This window comes from Eleginops maclovinus, chromosome 2, assembly GCF_036324505.1.
Source record: "Eleginops maclovinus isolate JMC-PN-2008 ecotype Puerto Natales chromosome 2, JC_Emac_rtc_rv5, whole genome shotgun sequence".
NCBI classification, from domain to species: domain Eukaryota; kingdom Metazoa; phylum Chordata; class Actinopteri; order Perciformes; family Eleginopidae; genus Eleginops; species Eleginops maclovinus.
Window position 1 is genome coordinate 25377621 of NC_086350.1, and position 16562 is coordinate 25394182.

Sequence of the window (16562 nt, forward strand, 5' to 3'; positions counted from 1 at the left end):
TTTCCTCTCCCTCTCCCGCGAGACAAAGGCAGTAGATGTGAGGCATTCAACCGTTTAAGCTTTGTTTTATGACTCGTTAGCTCCCTTCACACTGTGTCTGTGTACTTGCACCAGGCATTTCATATGAGCCAACAGATAGGTATGTCAGTGTCCTGAATCCTGTCAGCCAGAAACTGTTGATAAGACTCCTCTCATATATTTATCAGGTTATTTTTCTCGTTCAGTAATGATATGATTAACAAACTTCCTGAATAAATCAGTGTGCCTGTTTTTTATGTCCCTAGATGACACCGTGTAAAGAAGCACGATGAAAGCAGCTTCTTTTAAATTGTTGTGATGAAATTATCCAAACATCTGGTACCAACAACTACACTCATTTACATCTCCCATCTGGCCCATTATACAGTTGTGTAACACTGAGAAATGACTGCAGAATGGGTATCTGCAGGGAAGAGTCAGAGCTGAATTAAGTTATTATTTAAGTTACCTAAAAAAAAACTTAACAGATTTTTTAAAATGTATTTTATTTACAAGAGTCTTAATTGTTTAGATTGCATTCAATTTAAATGAACTAAATGCTATTTTACTTTACATTGTTTAATCCATCTATCAGTGTTAATTTGCTTTCCAGGGCCAGATTGCATGGATTTAATTTAAATTAATGAATTAATAGGAATGATATATTGCAGGCCATATTGTCCCCGCTGGTTTTCCATTATATTTAAATAAATAGGCTGGCATGCTTAATTGTGACTGTGTGTCCGTGTGTGTGTTTTCAGTGTGATGTGTGTAACAGCATGTTTTAATTATGTGCCTCTTCCTCTCTGTGTTCAGGTGTATGACACTCCTCCCATGGTGGTGAAGGGGCCCTCTAGTGGTCAGGATATATATGACACCCCAGTAGGCTCGGACAAGCACACACAGCAGACGGTAAGGGTGTGTGTGTGTGTGTGTGTGTTTCACAAATATGACAAGTTGATTGATACTGACAACTTAAAGATGTACTGTAAGTGTGTGTGTACGGTGTACTGCGTCCTTACTGCAATGTTTATGAAAGCTATGATATAAATCGGTGGTCAATCTAAAGGTATAATATTCAGCGTTTTCCTGGGAAAAGAATGAGTTATCACTCATTGACCCACTAGCTGTGTGTCACACACACACCCACCCACACACACACAAGCTCCCTCACATGCACACTCAGGCTCATATGTGGGTCTTTTCATTTGTACTCTAGTATTTAAGTGCTTTACAAGTATCAGAAAATAAAGTTGTATTCCTCTGTGTGCCTCTCGACCAGCACTGCTCTCTATCTCACAATACAAATTGAGCAGTTCAGTCTGATTCCTTTATGTTGTGGCATGCAGAGACAAACTGTCCTGCAATAATGCGGATCTTTTTCATTTTCCCCAGTACGATATTTAATTTTTCTTTTCCTGATGTAATGAACTGTGGAAGCCTCTTAGGCCTCTCTTGGTCTCTGTCATTGAGGCAGGGAGGAGCAGCACACCTTAAATGCTGTGTGTTAACCAACAGCATTCCACAATTGTACTTGCTTTACTTTAGACATTTTTTATAACAATGAAATATTTCTCCCCCTCTCCCCTCAGGTCTATGACTTCCCCCCCTCTGTTAGTAAAGATGTCCCTGACGCTCATCCAATCAGAGAGGAGACCTACGACGTGCCACCTCGCTTTGCCAAACTCAAGCCAGTCCCCGTCCCCCCCAGCCAGTACCCGCACAACAATCTCCTCGACGATGACGAGCCGCCCATTCCAGAGGACGTGTACGATGTCCCGCCCCCCATCCTGACTGACAAGCATTACCGCGCAGACAGGGGCGGAGTCAGCCAGCCCCACCAGGACATCTATGACATCCCCGCCAGCCTGCGGAGCGGGGGAGGACACACCGCCCAGGACGTGTACGACTTCCCCCGGGACAGAGAGGAGAAAGGGGGAGAGAGGGGAGACAACAACGTCTACGATGTGCCTCCACAGGTAGGACAATTAAAGGGGCAGGGGCAAGATTTTATATTTGTATTCTGATGCCTGAGCCGTCATCATTTTGAACATTTACAGCTTTTACATTATCATGCAGTAAGTATTTGTGGACATAAGTTACAATCATTTCCCAAAAAAACCTCTTATAATAATTAATATAAATATAAAAGTCCTTATGATAGTTTGTACTGATGAAATTAAAACTGCTATCTTGTTAGCATTGGTTTTACTCCAGATTTGTTTTCCAGGTGGTGCGTGACGCCCAGTCCACCAGTGAGGACCTCAGCTTGTCCTTCAAGCGGCTCTCTGCCTCGAGCACAGGAAGTACACGGAGCAACCACTCTGCCTCCTCCTTGGACATGGTCCCAGTCCGAGACACCTCCTCGTCCTCCTCACTTCCGGCTCCGCTCCAGGGAAACCCCTCATCTTGGACCTGGAGCAGGCCATGGAGCGTCTGTCCCGCCTGCAGCAGGCCGTGGAGTCCAGCGTGTCCCTCATGATGTCATTCATCACTGGAAACTGGAGAAGCTCTGCTCAACTGGAAGGCAACCTTCCTGCCATCCATCAAGCGGCTGACCGTGTGCGCTCCACCGTGCGGGACTTCCTAGAGTTCGCCCGAGGCGCTGTGGCAAACTCCGCCCAGGCCACGGACCGCTCCCTGCAGACCAAGCTGTTCCGTCAGGTGGGGAAGATGGAGGAGGTCTTCCAGAGTCTGATTCAACACAGTCAGGGTTTGGACGCCATTTCCTGGTCGCACACTGGGCTCACAACGCCGCCTCCAGGAGGGGATGACTTAGATCGGCTAATCATGACGGCGCGAGGCATCCCTGACGACGCCAAGCAGCTGGCCTCCTTCCTCCACGGTAACGCCTCGCTTCTCTTCAAAAGGAACAACCGGCAGCAGCAGCAGCTTCCGCTTCCTCCCATCCCAGGAGAGATCAGCGGTCACATGACAGGATCAGGAAGTGGAAGCTATCAGGGGGGGGAGAAGGTGCACATTCAGTCGCGACCCCTCCCCTCGCCACCAAAGTTCACCGCTGCAGAGGAGGAGGAAGGTGGGGACAGGCCATACGAGAGCACAGAGGAGGGCTGGATGGAGGACTACGACTACGTACATTTACAGGTACACACACTTTACACAAAGTGGCAACAGAAAAGAAAAGATAGAAGTTTTGTGTTACTTACTTAAGTCAGGATACTCCCATCATGGTTTAAACACATTTCAGTTTGAGACTGTGCTCATGTGATGCACTGGAGCCAATCAGAGCAGAGTGTCTGCACTCCATACTTCACATAGTTTTGGTTTTGCAGAAATTGTAATTATTTTTCATTTTTATATTAGTTTTCTTTCTTTCTATGTCTTGATTAAACAAGGACCATGCAAAAAAATACAATGATTTTTAAAATAAAAGAGTGCATTTGCCCAATTCTATCAACCCATTAAATAAACAATAAACACTTAATACATCCCATAGTCTGTACCAACTGGCAATTATAAAAGTGGAGTCAGTACAACTATACATCAATTAATTTAACTAAAAACTCAAGTAACAGGCATGTTAATGTTGACAAACACAAAGGTTGCTCATTATCCATTTGTTGGGGAAACAAACACAGCGAAGCTCCATGCTATCACTCTGTTCTATTGTGTGTAGATGTATCTTAAAGTACTTGAAGTTGCTTTTCACTATTTAATGGTGCCAAGCTATCCTGCTGGCCTTGGCATGTGCCGCTAGAAATTAATGACAAATATCTGGTTGTCAAATAAAGTATAAAAACAGCTGACTGACCTTCAGTGTCATTACAAGATGAAGTAAACCAAAGATATTGCAGTTCCTGTGTCACCACTAGAGGGAGACATAGACTGTGTATTATTCGATTTTGGTCTACTGATCCAGAAACAGAGGGATGTGTTTATAATGAGTAATGTGTGTCCACAGGGTGTAACAGCTGTGTTTCTGTGTGTTGATCTGTCAGGGAAAGGAAGAGTTTGAGAAGAACCAAAAACAGCTGCTGGAGAAAGGCAACATCAGCAGACATAAGACACAACTGGAACAGCAACAGGTACCTGTCCTTACCCTGTTCACACATCCTCAAGCCTCGAGGGGAAAGGAATGGAAGCTACTGATATTAAAATAAATCATTAATCCTTTCCTTGGAGCAATACTTTTAAATATAAATATAATCTATCAGCTCTCCATTATTTTGTTAGGCCTAGCTGCATTTACTGATCTATGTAAGATGAGCATAACAGGTATTATTTAAGCATCTATTTAACAGATTGTGTATTTTTTATTAAATTAACATCAAAATGAATCTACGGTTTTAGAATCAAACTTCACGTTTAATAATTAAAGCACTCACATAAAAACATAGCACTCTCAGCCACTAAATATACTCCCTTAAGTTCCCTTTCTTCTCTTCGTGGATTTGCTTTACTTATGGAAAGTGAATTACAAGCCAAAATTTCAATTTACAACCAACCAAGAAAGCAAGGGGAAACCAAACTCAAGAGACATCCTGTATACACACACACACACACACACACACACACACACACACACACACACACACACACACACACACACACACACACACACACACACACAACAAACAGCGCTGTCCTGAAACAACAGCGATTAATATAATATAGATTATAGCCATTATAGATTTTATTGTGTGATGCATTGCAAATATAAAAAATATATTTGTGTATGCCTACTATGCCGACAAATAGTGACAAATATTTTTTATGTAACATATCATTTATATATGATGGAGCTATATAGATTGTATTAACAACTGCCCTCTGAGCAAAGCGAGTATATAAAGCTCCGTACAGCAGCAGGTTTGATATTGATTCTGTTTTTTTATCCCTATGAGCGACGCTTTTTCTTCAGGTTCCACATTCACACTGGAATCATTATCAGTTTTGATTCAAATAATGCTAAAACAGATTTTTCAGTTTAAGCATTGAGTATTGACTCCTCCTCTCCTTCCAGATTAAACAGTTTGAGCGGCTGGAGCAGGAAGTCAGCCGGCCAATCAACAACGACATGACGGGCTGGGTCCCGCCCCAGCTGCACCCTACAGCCAACCAGCAGGCCCAGAACGGCTCTTGTGGCTCCTCCTCCTCCTCCTCCTCCTCCTCCAAACTGTGCCACGGTGACCGGCAGCTCCTCCTCTTCTACCAGGAGCAGTGTGAGCAGAACGTCACCACGGTAACCAACGCCATCGACGCCTTCTTCACCGCTGTCAACTCCAACCAACCCCCGAAGATCTTCGTGGCGCACAGCAAGTTCGTCATCCTCAGCGCGCACAAGCTGGTGTTCATTGGGGACACGCTGTCCCGCCAGGCCAAGGCCTCCGACGTGAGGGCCCGGGTCGCCCAGAGCAGCAACGCGCTCTGCGAAAAACTCAAAGACATCGTGATCAGTACGAAGACGGCGGCACTTCAGTACCCCTCCCCCGGAGCAGCAAGGGAGATGACTGAGAGGGTGAGGGAGCTGGCGGGGTGCACACAGCACTTCAGGATGGTGCTGGGGCAGCTGCTGGTGATGTAGGGGGGGGGGGGGGTGACAGTGACAGTGACATAAACTGAGAGTCCCAGGAACACGGGGCAGAGACTCCTCCCCGGAACGAAGGGATGGTACGCCCCTGCAGCTCGGGGTAGGAGGACCTGTGGAGCCCCTCCAGTGTGGGGTGGAGGAGACCCCACATCCACCCTCTGCTCCCTTCCTACCTCACCTTCCACTGGGACCATTCCTACCCCATCCCTCCTTTTTATTCTACTCAAAGGAACATTTTTATTTTCAGTGGGCTGGGCCAATGGTTGTAAAATAATCACTGTAAATATTTAAGTTACTGTTAAGTCAGAAAACCAAGAAAGAAAGAGGACTTCCAGTATATAAATATAAATATATGGTTCTTTTTTTGAAGAAGAAGAAAGAAAAGATAAAACCTTAAGTGTAGTTTTTAGACAATATCAATAATTGTTATTAATATTGCTATACCATATAATTCTGGCTCTGATTCCTGACCCGTGTATCATTACTGTTATGGATGTGTAAATTCCAGATGATATGTATGACTGTATGTTGTAGTACATCTATGCTCTTCTCCATCGTTGACAAAGGCACACTTTCCAAAAAGCACTGGAGCACACAGCCAACATGTTGCCACCTGCAGTGAGTTTCACACTGATTTCAATCGAGCAGTGAAGGCAACACGATCCACACCCTGCACAGGTCCACTGCTGCAGGTGGAAGTTGATTCAGTGCCCTCAGTGGCTTTTTTGAGGAACTATATGTAAGTTGTTTTGTAAGAGGCATGTATTAGAGAAAAGGAGTGTAAAAGGTTCAAAACTAGAAATGAAATTAAACCTGCTTTCTTCTTTTCTCTGACACTGTGGTATGGTCATTTCTTTTAAATATTCGAAGATGGTGATAAACTGTGAATTATATGTGAACCAAGTGGTGGCCGACATAAAAACAGAAAATGCGCAAAAACACATGCAAATGAAGAAACATCTATAGATCACAAAACGTGCAGAGCGTTTACTCTAAGCACTTTTTATGTCCCAGGAAAAGGGAAATCAGTATAAAACCAGCTGGATTTGGTCAATTAAAGTTGTGTAATGAAGAAAAGCTCAAAATAAATGGCTTACAAGCAGCCTGTGGCAAAACAAAGAGCCAAAAGGCCTTGGATGTAAACAAACGTACAAAATAGAACCAATTAAGAGCTAACAACTGATTACAAAATACACAAAAGACAAACAATAAACCAAAACCCTGTGGGAATACTAATAAACAAAAGTAGACTGTAACACAGAAACACAGTTCTTTGAGTTCAGACTAAATCAAACAACGAGGCGTCTGACACAGATAAAGTCCCGACTGATGGCTGTGCGCAGTTTAAATATATAATAATAATGAATTTTTTATACCCTCAACTAGCAATATGTGTGTGTTGTTTGTGTGCTCTTAGAGTGCATAAATCAACAGCTACCTAAAACTCATGCATGGGAAGTATTTTGGCATACTTCTGAAGGGAATTGAATCAGATCTCTGGGCTCGGGAAGTTGGTGTGACTGGAACAGGTATAAAGTCTACGACGCTTAGAAAGAGATTTTTCTTCAGTTTTATTAAGATCAGTTGACTTTATTTCTGACAGGTAATTGTACAAGGCCTATAACATAACTGTGGAAAGACAACAAAGTGTGTTTCCTGTTGTATCTCTGATAAAGACACTTCCTCTTTGGATTGTCCACATTGTTAATTTAATCAGCTGCTAAGTGCATTTACAGTAAGTGTGTATCAGTATTAAGTTTACATCATTCTTCATGATCCAGGTTTCTGGTTGATCACAGATGTGACTCCATCTTTTATTGGGTGTTTGTCATCAGCTACCAGGTTGACAGGTTGACAGCTACCAGGGGATTGTGTTGCCCTGCCAGTCCAGGAGCATCCCAGAGTGCTTGTTGCTGAGGGATAGCATCACACTGAGCATGCCCGCCACGCTGTCCTCGGGGGTCAGAGGAGCCTGGGGGAGACGAGACAAACAATCACAAGAAAAAAGAAAGTCAGGAGAATTCACAGGACTTAGCTGCACGTCTACAGGGTGGGGGCATCAGCGTGGAACTACCGGGGACCTATATTAACCTAAAATTGTTCGATTTTACTTAGCTTTAAGTATGAATACATATCATTTTTGGGAGCTCTGGTACCACTTCTCCACTGAAACCAGTTTTTCCTGCATGAATTAAGAAGGTGGTCTGTACTCCTCTGTCACTCCCCCATCAGCTCACCTTTTCTCCCCCCATCTCCGTGCGCACCCAGCCTGGGTGGACCGCCGTCACCAGGATGTTGTGTCTCTTGAACTCCTCAGCATGACAGCGAGTCAGCATGTTCAGTGCTGCCTGGTGAGCAGCAGCAGAAAGAGCAGAGGGTTATATTTATTTCTAAAGCAACATGGAAACATGTTTCTGAAGCTATCCACAAACATTCAATCAAATCAGAGGAAATTCTGTTCATGACTGAATGTCAAATTTTAAATCCCTTTTATCCCAAAGTCAAATCAGCTGAGCTCAGACTGACATCTTTTCTTATACATCCTCATCATTATTGTTAATTATACACGTCAACTGATACTGTGAAGAATTTAGCTCTGCAGGGTTGCAGCTACTACAGATATCCTCTGGATCCTCTGTGTTTTTAATAATTCTCTCTTATTAAATAACACACACAAGTGACTTTTTTCTAACAATAAATGGTATTTATGTCAATCCAAAATATCTGTCTATGACTTCAATATTTGACTGAAGACTATACTGAAATGACCACTTCAAAATATAGAACGGCTTCATGCACAGCGTTCACGATTACGCACAGGCTTGAGTGACTATTTCTTTATTTATATATATATATTTATATATATATATATATATATATAAATATATATATATATATATATATATATAAATATTTATATATATATATATATATATATATATATAAATATATATCGTTTATATTTTAATGTAAATGACAACTGTGATAGCTTTTCTCCCTCATTGAAGGAGGTTTGCTGGGTGATTTTTGTGTTTACAGTTTAGAATGTACTCCAAGTCCTTACATTTAAATTTTATATATAAATACACTGCCCGGCAAAAAAGGTCACAAGTCTGTGGGGGCAGTGCTATGATCTGGGGTTGCTGCAGTTGGTCTGGTCTAGGTTCAGCAACGTGCCCAAAGAATGACGTCAGCTGACTACCTGAATATACTGACTGACCAGGTTATTCATCAATGGACTTTTTCTTCCCTGATGGCACGGGCATGTTCCAAGATAGCAAGGCCAGGATCTATCGGGCTCAAATTGTGAAAGAGTGGTTCAGGGAGCATGAGACATCATTTTCACACATGGATTGGCCCCCACAGAGTCAGACCTGAACCCGATTGAGAATTTTTGGGATGTGCTGGAGAAGACTTTGCGCAGTGGTCAGAATCTCCCGTCATCAATGCAAGATCTTGGCGACAAATTAATGCAAGACAGAAATAAATGTTGTGACGTTGCAGAAGCTTGTGGAAACGATGCCACAGAGAATGCATGCCGTAATCAAAGCTAAAGGCGGTCCAACAAATATTAGAGTGACCTTTTTTTTTTCGCCAGGCATTGTTTATTGCATACTTTTGGTTTTCTCAGTGCAAATTGCCAAATTATTATTGTACTTGCTTAACACATTTAGCTGTCACTTATTTAGATTTCTTAAAAAAACAACTTTATTCCTCTTTCTGTGTTTATGTATGCACCATGTACACCAAAGCAGATTTTATGTATGTGTCAACCTTCTTGGCAATATCCTGATTGGCAGATTAGATAATAGAAAATATAATTGTACGTTACAAAACTCACAAAAGTATAATTCAAAACTTTACAGCCTTCAATTATTATCTGACTGTTATTTTAGAATAGGCCTGCGATTCACACATACCCCTTAATGTGATTAATGGCTGACCTCTATGAAAGTGTCTACACGTGTGCATATTTCTCTATGTGCTTCTCCTGCCGTGTGCTATGCTACTGTCAGAGAAACACGGCCGAATATCATCAGCATATTAATCACTGCTGCAATACGTGTGCAGAGGAATAAACGAAACAGACATTATCAGAGTAACTTCATTTAACTTATTCTGCCTCATTACAGCTGTACTCAGGCTGAGGCAGTTATGGCAGGTCAGCAGACAGGGGGGGGGGTCATGCCTAACAGGTGCAACAGAACTAACAGGAGAGTGAGTAAAGCATTGAACACACCTTTGTGCGCTGACTTCAATGACTGTCACATGATCCCCTCCACACCCAGAGCGTGTGGTATCTTTACGAACCTTTTGCAACACTACTGAATTGTACGCACGGCAGGGAGCGCTGCTAATGACGGCTAGAGAAGGCTAAATCCTGGCTACATAATTGAACACTCTTGTACAGCTGCATTAATATTGCCAGTCTAATCCCGCAAGCGCAAAGTATGCTAGTGAACTTCTGTCACATGCTTGGTCCCTCGGGTTACAGCTAGCTGGATCTATGAGCAGTTTATAACCACAACCGCAAAAACAACCACAATCTAAACCACAGTCACCACAGAGTGCCTCGGGCTGCAGCTAGCAGCAGTTGTGTATGCTTCCTGCATAAAAAAAAAAAATAAATAAATACAATGATAAATAAATGGTCCCCAACAAATGTACTTCCTTTACTTGATAAAAACGACAGTGGTCAGCTGTTTAAGGAAATGTATGAATAAAATAAACTATATACCCTATTATGAAATCTTTTCAACATTAATGGAACCAATGGGCTTTGACTGACACAGGAAGTTTGGGAGAGTTCATGTAAGCCCTATCCTTTAATGCTGGAAATAAGTAAATGTATCGTGTGGGGTGAACATGCATTTGTATGAGAAACAGGGTCTCATTTGGACCTTAGCTTTGACTTTATTTTGATCTTCTCTCTCTGGACTTTGAAGCTCTTCTGTCTTCTGTCTTCTGTCACATCCCGTTGTAAACCAAATTATACAGCTTGGTCTTCTAGAAATATTTCGTACCTTGCTTGTTCTGTAAGGGTACATCTGTGCGATGTGGAAGGATTCTGGACATTTTTCTATGGACGAGATGAGCGTGGAGATGTTGACGATGGCCGACCTGCTGCAGGACATCTGATCACCTGAGACACAGAGAGACAGAAACCTGAGTCAGCACATAGCTTCAGAATAAGTATATTATAAATATATATATTTATAATATAAATATGAAAATATAGCACTTTATGTCTGTTTGTTTGTAAAACAAAGTAATTCAGGCTGCTTTCACTTCATTACCTTCAGAGTCCATCTCTGCAGCTTTCTGGAGGAGCGGGAGCAGCATCTGGGAGAGAGAGAGGGGGAGTGTGTACAATGCAACACACACACGTACTCACTCCATCTGTATCTACCTTTGCAAGTTACCTGCTATTGTATCAACTATTGCTGTGGTGTCATGTACGGAAGTACATTTACTCAAGCACAGTACTTCAGTACGAGTTGGGGGTATTTGAGTATTTCCATTTTCTGCTACATTATTCTTCTACTCTACTACATTTTGGAATCAAATATTGTACTTTTTACTCTACTAGATATATCTAACCAAATTAGTTACAAGTCACTTAACATATTCAGAATATATGATATGCAAACATATAAATAAACTACATAATATTATAATATATAATATAAATAGATACAGAATACAGAATGACCCATTTAGCACATGTTTTTATTTTGTATATTAACATAATTGGTGCATTAATGTGTCATCACTTCACTGTTGCACTCAAGTTGGGATTTATTTAAATTGCTTTATATACTAGTGGGAAGCTTAACCTATAATAGTATTAATTAGTTAATTCATATTTGATGATGGAAAGTAGCTAGATATTAATTCTGTAAAATAGACTACAATAAGAAACTACATGCTTTGGAGGAAGAAGTATCACTTTTCTTTAAAAGTATAAAGTAGCATAAAATGGAAATACTCAATTAAAGTACAAGTACCTACATTTTTTAAGCACTGTACTCGTACTCAAGTAAATGTACTGGGTTACATTCCAGCACTGCAACCATGCAGCGGTCACCTCCTTTCATCCCCTCATGCTCATATCTGTTCCCCTGCGTCTGTTTGACCACAACACAACCCACCTTCACCAGCAGGAAGGGTCCGACCACATTTGTCTCGTACACGTCCATCATGTGCTGTTTCCCGGTGGCAGAGAGTGGGGCTGGGGACTCCGGTCTGTTGATGGCAGCATTGTTGATGAGGAGGTTCAGCCCCCCGGCCTCCATGTTCCTGCTCACTGCCTGGACTGCAGATGAGATGCTGCCCTCATCTGATAAGTCTGCTCAAACACAAACACACTCACAATGTTTATTCGCATTTTAATCCTGGGTCACAAATTTGGGCTCATTGTATTCTTCTAACTGTCTGTGTCTATTAGTGTTTCTCTCTGCCCATGGATGTGCTTTTGTGTCTGTTCTGTGTCACCGTTTTTGGATATAAGGACCTTTTATTGTGCATATGTGCTTTAATAATTTTGCTCTTGTGTTTATATGTCTTGTTTAAATGCCATCAACCTGCCAGGGACTGCAGATGTAGATTAGCTTCCATGGCTAATTCTGACACCTTTAACTGATGGATTCGAATGCTCAGGTTAATGAATGTGTTTCTCTTTAAATAATACATTTAAAACACATGTACACACACACATTAGCACATGAAGAGACACGTGAAACGTTTATTTCTTATATTCAAAATACAATACTTTATATTTATTAAAATACTATAATAAAATTGTACATGATATTGTCCTACATACTGTGCTACTGTATGTCTTTTTAGCCATACTACTGTGTATTATTTTAATAGAAATGTTGACATACTATACAATGAATGTTTCCAACATACAGTACTATGATATTTTTTCTGATATTTATAAATATACCACACTCCGTTTTACATGTTTTTTTTTTCACATGTAGTTTGTCATAAGTTTTCAACATACTATAATATGTTTCTTTTGAATATTTTATGACTTTTTCTTTTATATTCTGACGTACTGTACTATGTGCTTTTTTATCATATTTTTTGACATACTACTATATGTTGTTATTTTCTATTATTTCCAATATTATCTAAACGTTACTATAACTTCTTTCTGATATTTTCCACATTCTATACTATGACTTTTCCTGTTATTTTTGAAATAATATATTATGGTATTTTTAACATGCTATTCTTTCACTTTTTTTTGTCATATTTTAGACATACTATACTGACCTTTTATATATTTCATTTACATAAAATGCTTTTTTACATATACATATATATACAGACGTGGACAAAATTGTTGGTACCCTTCCGTTAAAGAAAGAAAACCCCACAACGGTCACTGAAAGAACTTGAAACTAACAAAAGTAATAATAAATAAAAATAGTTGAAAAATAACGAATGAAAATCAGACATTGCTTTTGAATTGTGGTTCAACAGAATCATTTTTTAAAACTAAATAATGAAACTGGCCTGGACAAGTCCTGTAATTAGCATCACAGGTGTCTTCAGACTTGTAATCAGTCAGTCTGCCTGTTTAAAGGGTGAACCACTAATGAAAGTGGTATCTGAGAGCTGTCAGTGAGTGTCAGTCTGTACACAGACTCATGAGGACATGCAGTGTTCACCTAGCTTCACAAGAGTGATCTTCCCAGGAGTGGAGAGGTTTTTCAGGGCCTGCAGGGGGGGGGGGGAGACATGGACAATGAGGGAATAATAGATGATGAGAATGCATAGACAGTGAGTACGTACTCTGACAATAAACCAAAACAGACACAACACAACTAACACAAGGCAAATAAAAAGCACAACTTGTTTTTTATTTGCCTTGTACAAATCTAATGCAAGGAATGTTGTTAAATGCCATTTGATGAAACATTTTAAAGCACAACCCAATCACTGAGGGACGTCTCTGCCAGTTACTTAATCTTTTCAATAAGCCCTGGACAATGAAGCTGTCCACAGTCACACCCACCAGGTTCGTTTCTTAACCCGCTCAGCAGCGACATCTTCCAGATTCAAATTTAGACCAGCCCTTAAAAGTCACAATATGATATGTTCTTTTCAAAATGACATGCCTTTAGTGTGTTACATCAAGTTTAAAATGTGTATCTAAAACTTAGTTAAAGCACTCGCTAATTCATGGTTTATGGACAGGGTTTGGAGGGTTGCTTATTCATCAACCCCCAACAGAGACTGATGACATAATTATTAATAATAAATAATACCAAAACAAATCTTGCTCGTGTTACATGTGTTGTTCCAGATTTCACTCCACTGTGTGTGTGTGTGTGTGTGTGTGTGTGTGTGTGTGTGTGTGTGTGTGTGTGTGTGTGTGTGTGTGTGTGTGTGTGTGTGTGTGTGAGTGTGTGTGCGTGCGTGCGTGCGTGCGTGCGTGCGTGTGTCTCACCTGAGCCCTGGGCCCCTCGATCTCCCGGCAGCAGGCGTAGATATGAGCATTCTCTCCGATGCTCTGTGCCAGCTGTCTGACCAGCTCCAGACCGATGCCTCTGTTGGCCCCCGTCACTAAAATGTTACCCCTGAGTTTCTCTGACATGTTTCCTGATCTCAGCCGTCCCGGCAGCTGTCTGACTGCTCCTCCACAGACTCTGAACAAGTGAGCTGTGTGGGTCATCAACTTGTGGTTTGTGTAGGTGTGTTCAGAGGACTCACCCTTGTGTATAGAAATATGGACTTTGTCACTTGTTATCCTGTTTTCTTATCAGCCTACCAAACTATACCTGTTTGACTAGTACAGACTGGAGCTGCTCTGATTTATTTAAGCCTAAAGCCGACAATGAGCAAACCACACATCTGTCTTAACACTACCTTTGTGTTTTGAAAGCGCATCAAGGAAGTTTTAAAAATGTGGTCATTCAAGTTGTGCAAGGTACTTTTTCTTATACACCATCAAAAGGAAGTGTAAAATACTCACCCAGAGAGTATGACTACATCTGTGATAATGTCAATACTGAGAATTTGTGGAAAATGTCTGTGTTAAACACAGCTGCAGAAACAGGAAGTTACCACAACGCCAGTAAGTGAAGTATTCTGGAGATAACTGAGGACAGAGAGTGAGACAGACAGACAGACAGACAGACAGACAGACAGACAGACAGACAGACAGACAGACAGACAGACAGACAGACAGACAGACAGACAGACAGACAGACAGACAGACAGACAGACAGACAGACAGACAGACAGAGAAATATACATCCTGCTCACAATGACAATCAAACGTTCAGCATAATGTTTCCTATGTTCAGCAGCTGGCTTAGCATGCTAATATATACTGACAATCACTAAACACAAAGAAAAGTTAGGGTGATATGACTGCAGGTATTTGGCATATAAATCATAACATGTTCTGGGATTAGATCGTATTGAATATCTTCAATACTAAATATATAATAAATAAGTAATTGTAGTAGCAGTAGTAGTAGTAGTAGTAGTAGTAGTAGTAGTAGTAGTAGTAGTAGTAGTAGTAGTAGTAGTAGTAGTAGTAGTTATAGTACAGGTACCACGATCAATGAAGTTTCAAAGTGTTACCATTCATCGTCATGACTACCATCAGTAATAAACAAAGTACACCGGTTTTTAACTTTAGCAAAGGTAGTTATATCACAGATTGGAAATACTTGGTTAAAAAGCATGCATTCACACTCTTACTTAAGTATAAGCCTCAGCATTTAGAAAGTACAAAAGGTAAAATACCCATTCCGCACAAGAGCCAAAATAATATACATCATATCATTGTTTGTTCATTATTCATTCATCTGTTCATCGCTTTAAAACAATAACATGTGAGGCATGACTCGGGTTTGTTGGGAGTAAAGGGGGAGATAGTATGACACTGTTAGGGAGTTAATAGCAGAGGGAGTTCAGGGTGGATGGATAGGTCAACCAAATGTCAGACTTTGACTGCTGTCAACTTTCTTTCTGAGGCTGGTTTCTTTTAATCATGCCCAAGCCTTTTCTCTTATCTGAACTAAGTCATACACCCAAACAATTCTTTGCCGGATGAACTTGTTTAGATCCAAAAGACACATTAATCACAGCATTGTCATTGGATATCTGTTAGGGATTATCGATGTATTCTGTCTGGTGAGCCAGAGGTTAACAACAGTAATGTGGTGACGATCACCTACCACACAGTTCCATGCCAAAAGACAGCAGCTGTTTTTCAGGTCATGCTGCCTCGAGGATCGGATGATTACATTTCTGTTTCTGTGGGGTGTGAGTGCAGCAGGGTGTCGCCAGCTCATTTATCTGACTTTGTCTCACATTAATCCAGCCTTGCTTTGAGGCAATTGTTCGTACAGATAATTCCCTCCATCTCATATATTGTATAAGTCAGAACGAAGTGCTATTGCTCGCACAGCCAATAGAGTGGTGCAGGAACAAATCTTAAACCCAGAAATGAGTTAGAATTTAAGCACGTCATGACTCCCTTGTCTATAAATGGGCTATGTGGCTAAAATATGTTCAACAGATGTTCACATTTCATTCTACGGAATGTCTGAAGCTTCATAAACAGTGGTTACTAACAAGTGTCTAAATGAGACTACTAATTGTCATAACACCAACATTATTATAAGATAAAACAAGACTTTATTTATCCCGAAGGAAATTATAGTGCCAGAGTTAAAAAGATACAATAAACACAGCAGCATAATATAAAATATGAGCAGAAAGTAGGACGTTTTTAATTATGATAATGGTATTTATATTGTGCTGGTGTGGCAGTTCTCAGTTCTCCCGACTGAAGGGTGAGGAGTTTTTAAAGTTTGATGGCCACTGGGAGGAAAGACCTCCTGTGGCGTTCTGTGGTGGTCTCAGTCTATGGCTGAAAGTGCTCCGGTAGGACACCACTGTGGCATGCAGGGGATGAGACTTGTTGTCCAGAATGCTGAAAAGTTTCCTCAGCATTCTC

At 40.9% G+C, this 16562-nt stretch overlaps 2 protein-coding genes across 2 annotated transcripts in view; one reads left to right on the forward strand and one right to left on the reverse strand.

Annotated features, from left to right (window-relative positions):
• bcar1 (BCAR1 scaffold protein, Cas family member) overlaps window positions 1-6403 on the forward strand; it is a 51666-nt gene extending 45263 nt beyond the window's left edge. Inside the window, 6 exon segments of the mRNA XM_063910067.1 lie at window positions 835-930; window positions 1611-1997; window positions 2249-2380; window positions 2383-3123; window positions 3978-4064; window positions 5003-6403. Of these exon segments, the coding sequence (XP_063766137.1) occupies window positions 835-930; window positions 1611-1997; window positions 2249-2380; window positions 2383-3123; window positions 3978-4064; window positions 5003-5563 (2004 nt within the window). The 3' untranslated portion in view covers window positions 5564-6403.
• Window positions 6404-7123: 720 nt separating this feature from the next.
• Window positions 7124-14342, reverse strand: zgc:158868 (uncharacterized protein LOC791147 homolog). Its single transcript, XM_063910101.1, has 7 exons — window positions 14037-14342; window positions 13255-13303; window positions 11722-11918; window positions 10867-10912; window positions 10594-10712; window positions 7807-7917; window positions 7124-7541 (listed from the first exon to the last, which is right to left on the reverse strand). Exons 1-7 carry the CDS (start codon window positions 14259-14261, stop codon window positions 7428-7430), a joined length of 861 nt encoding a protein of 286 aa, XP_063766171.1. The 5' UTR covers window positions 14262-14342; the 3' UTR covers window positions 7124-7427.
• Window positions 14343-16562: the final 2220 nt, after the last annotated feature.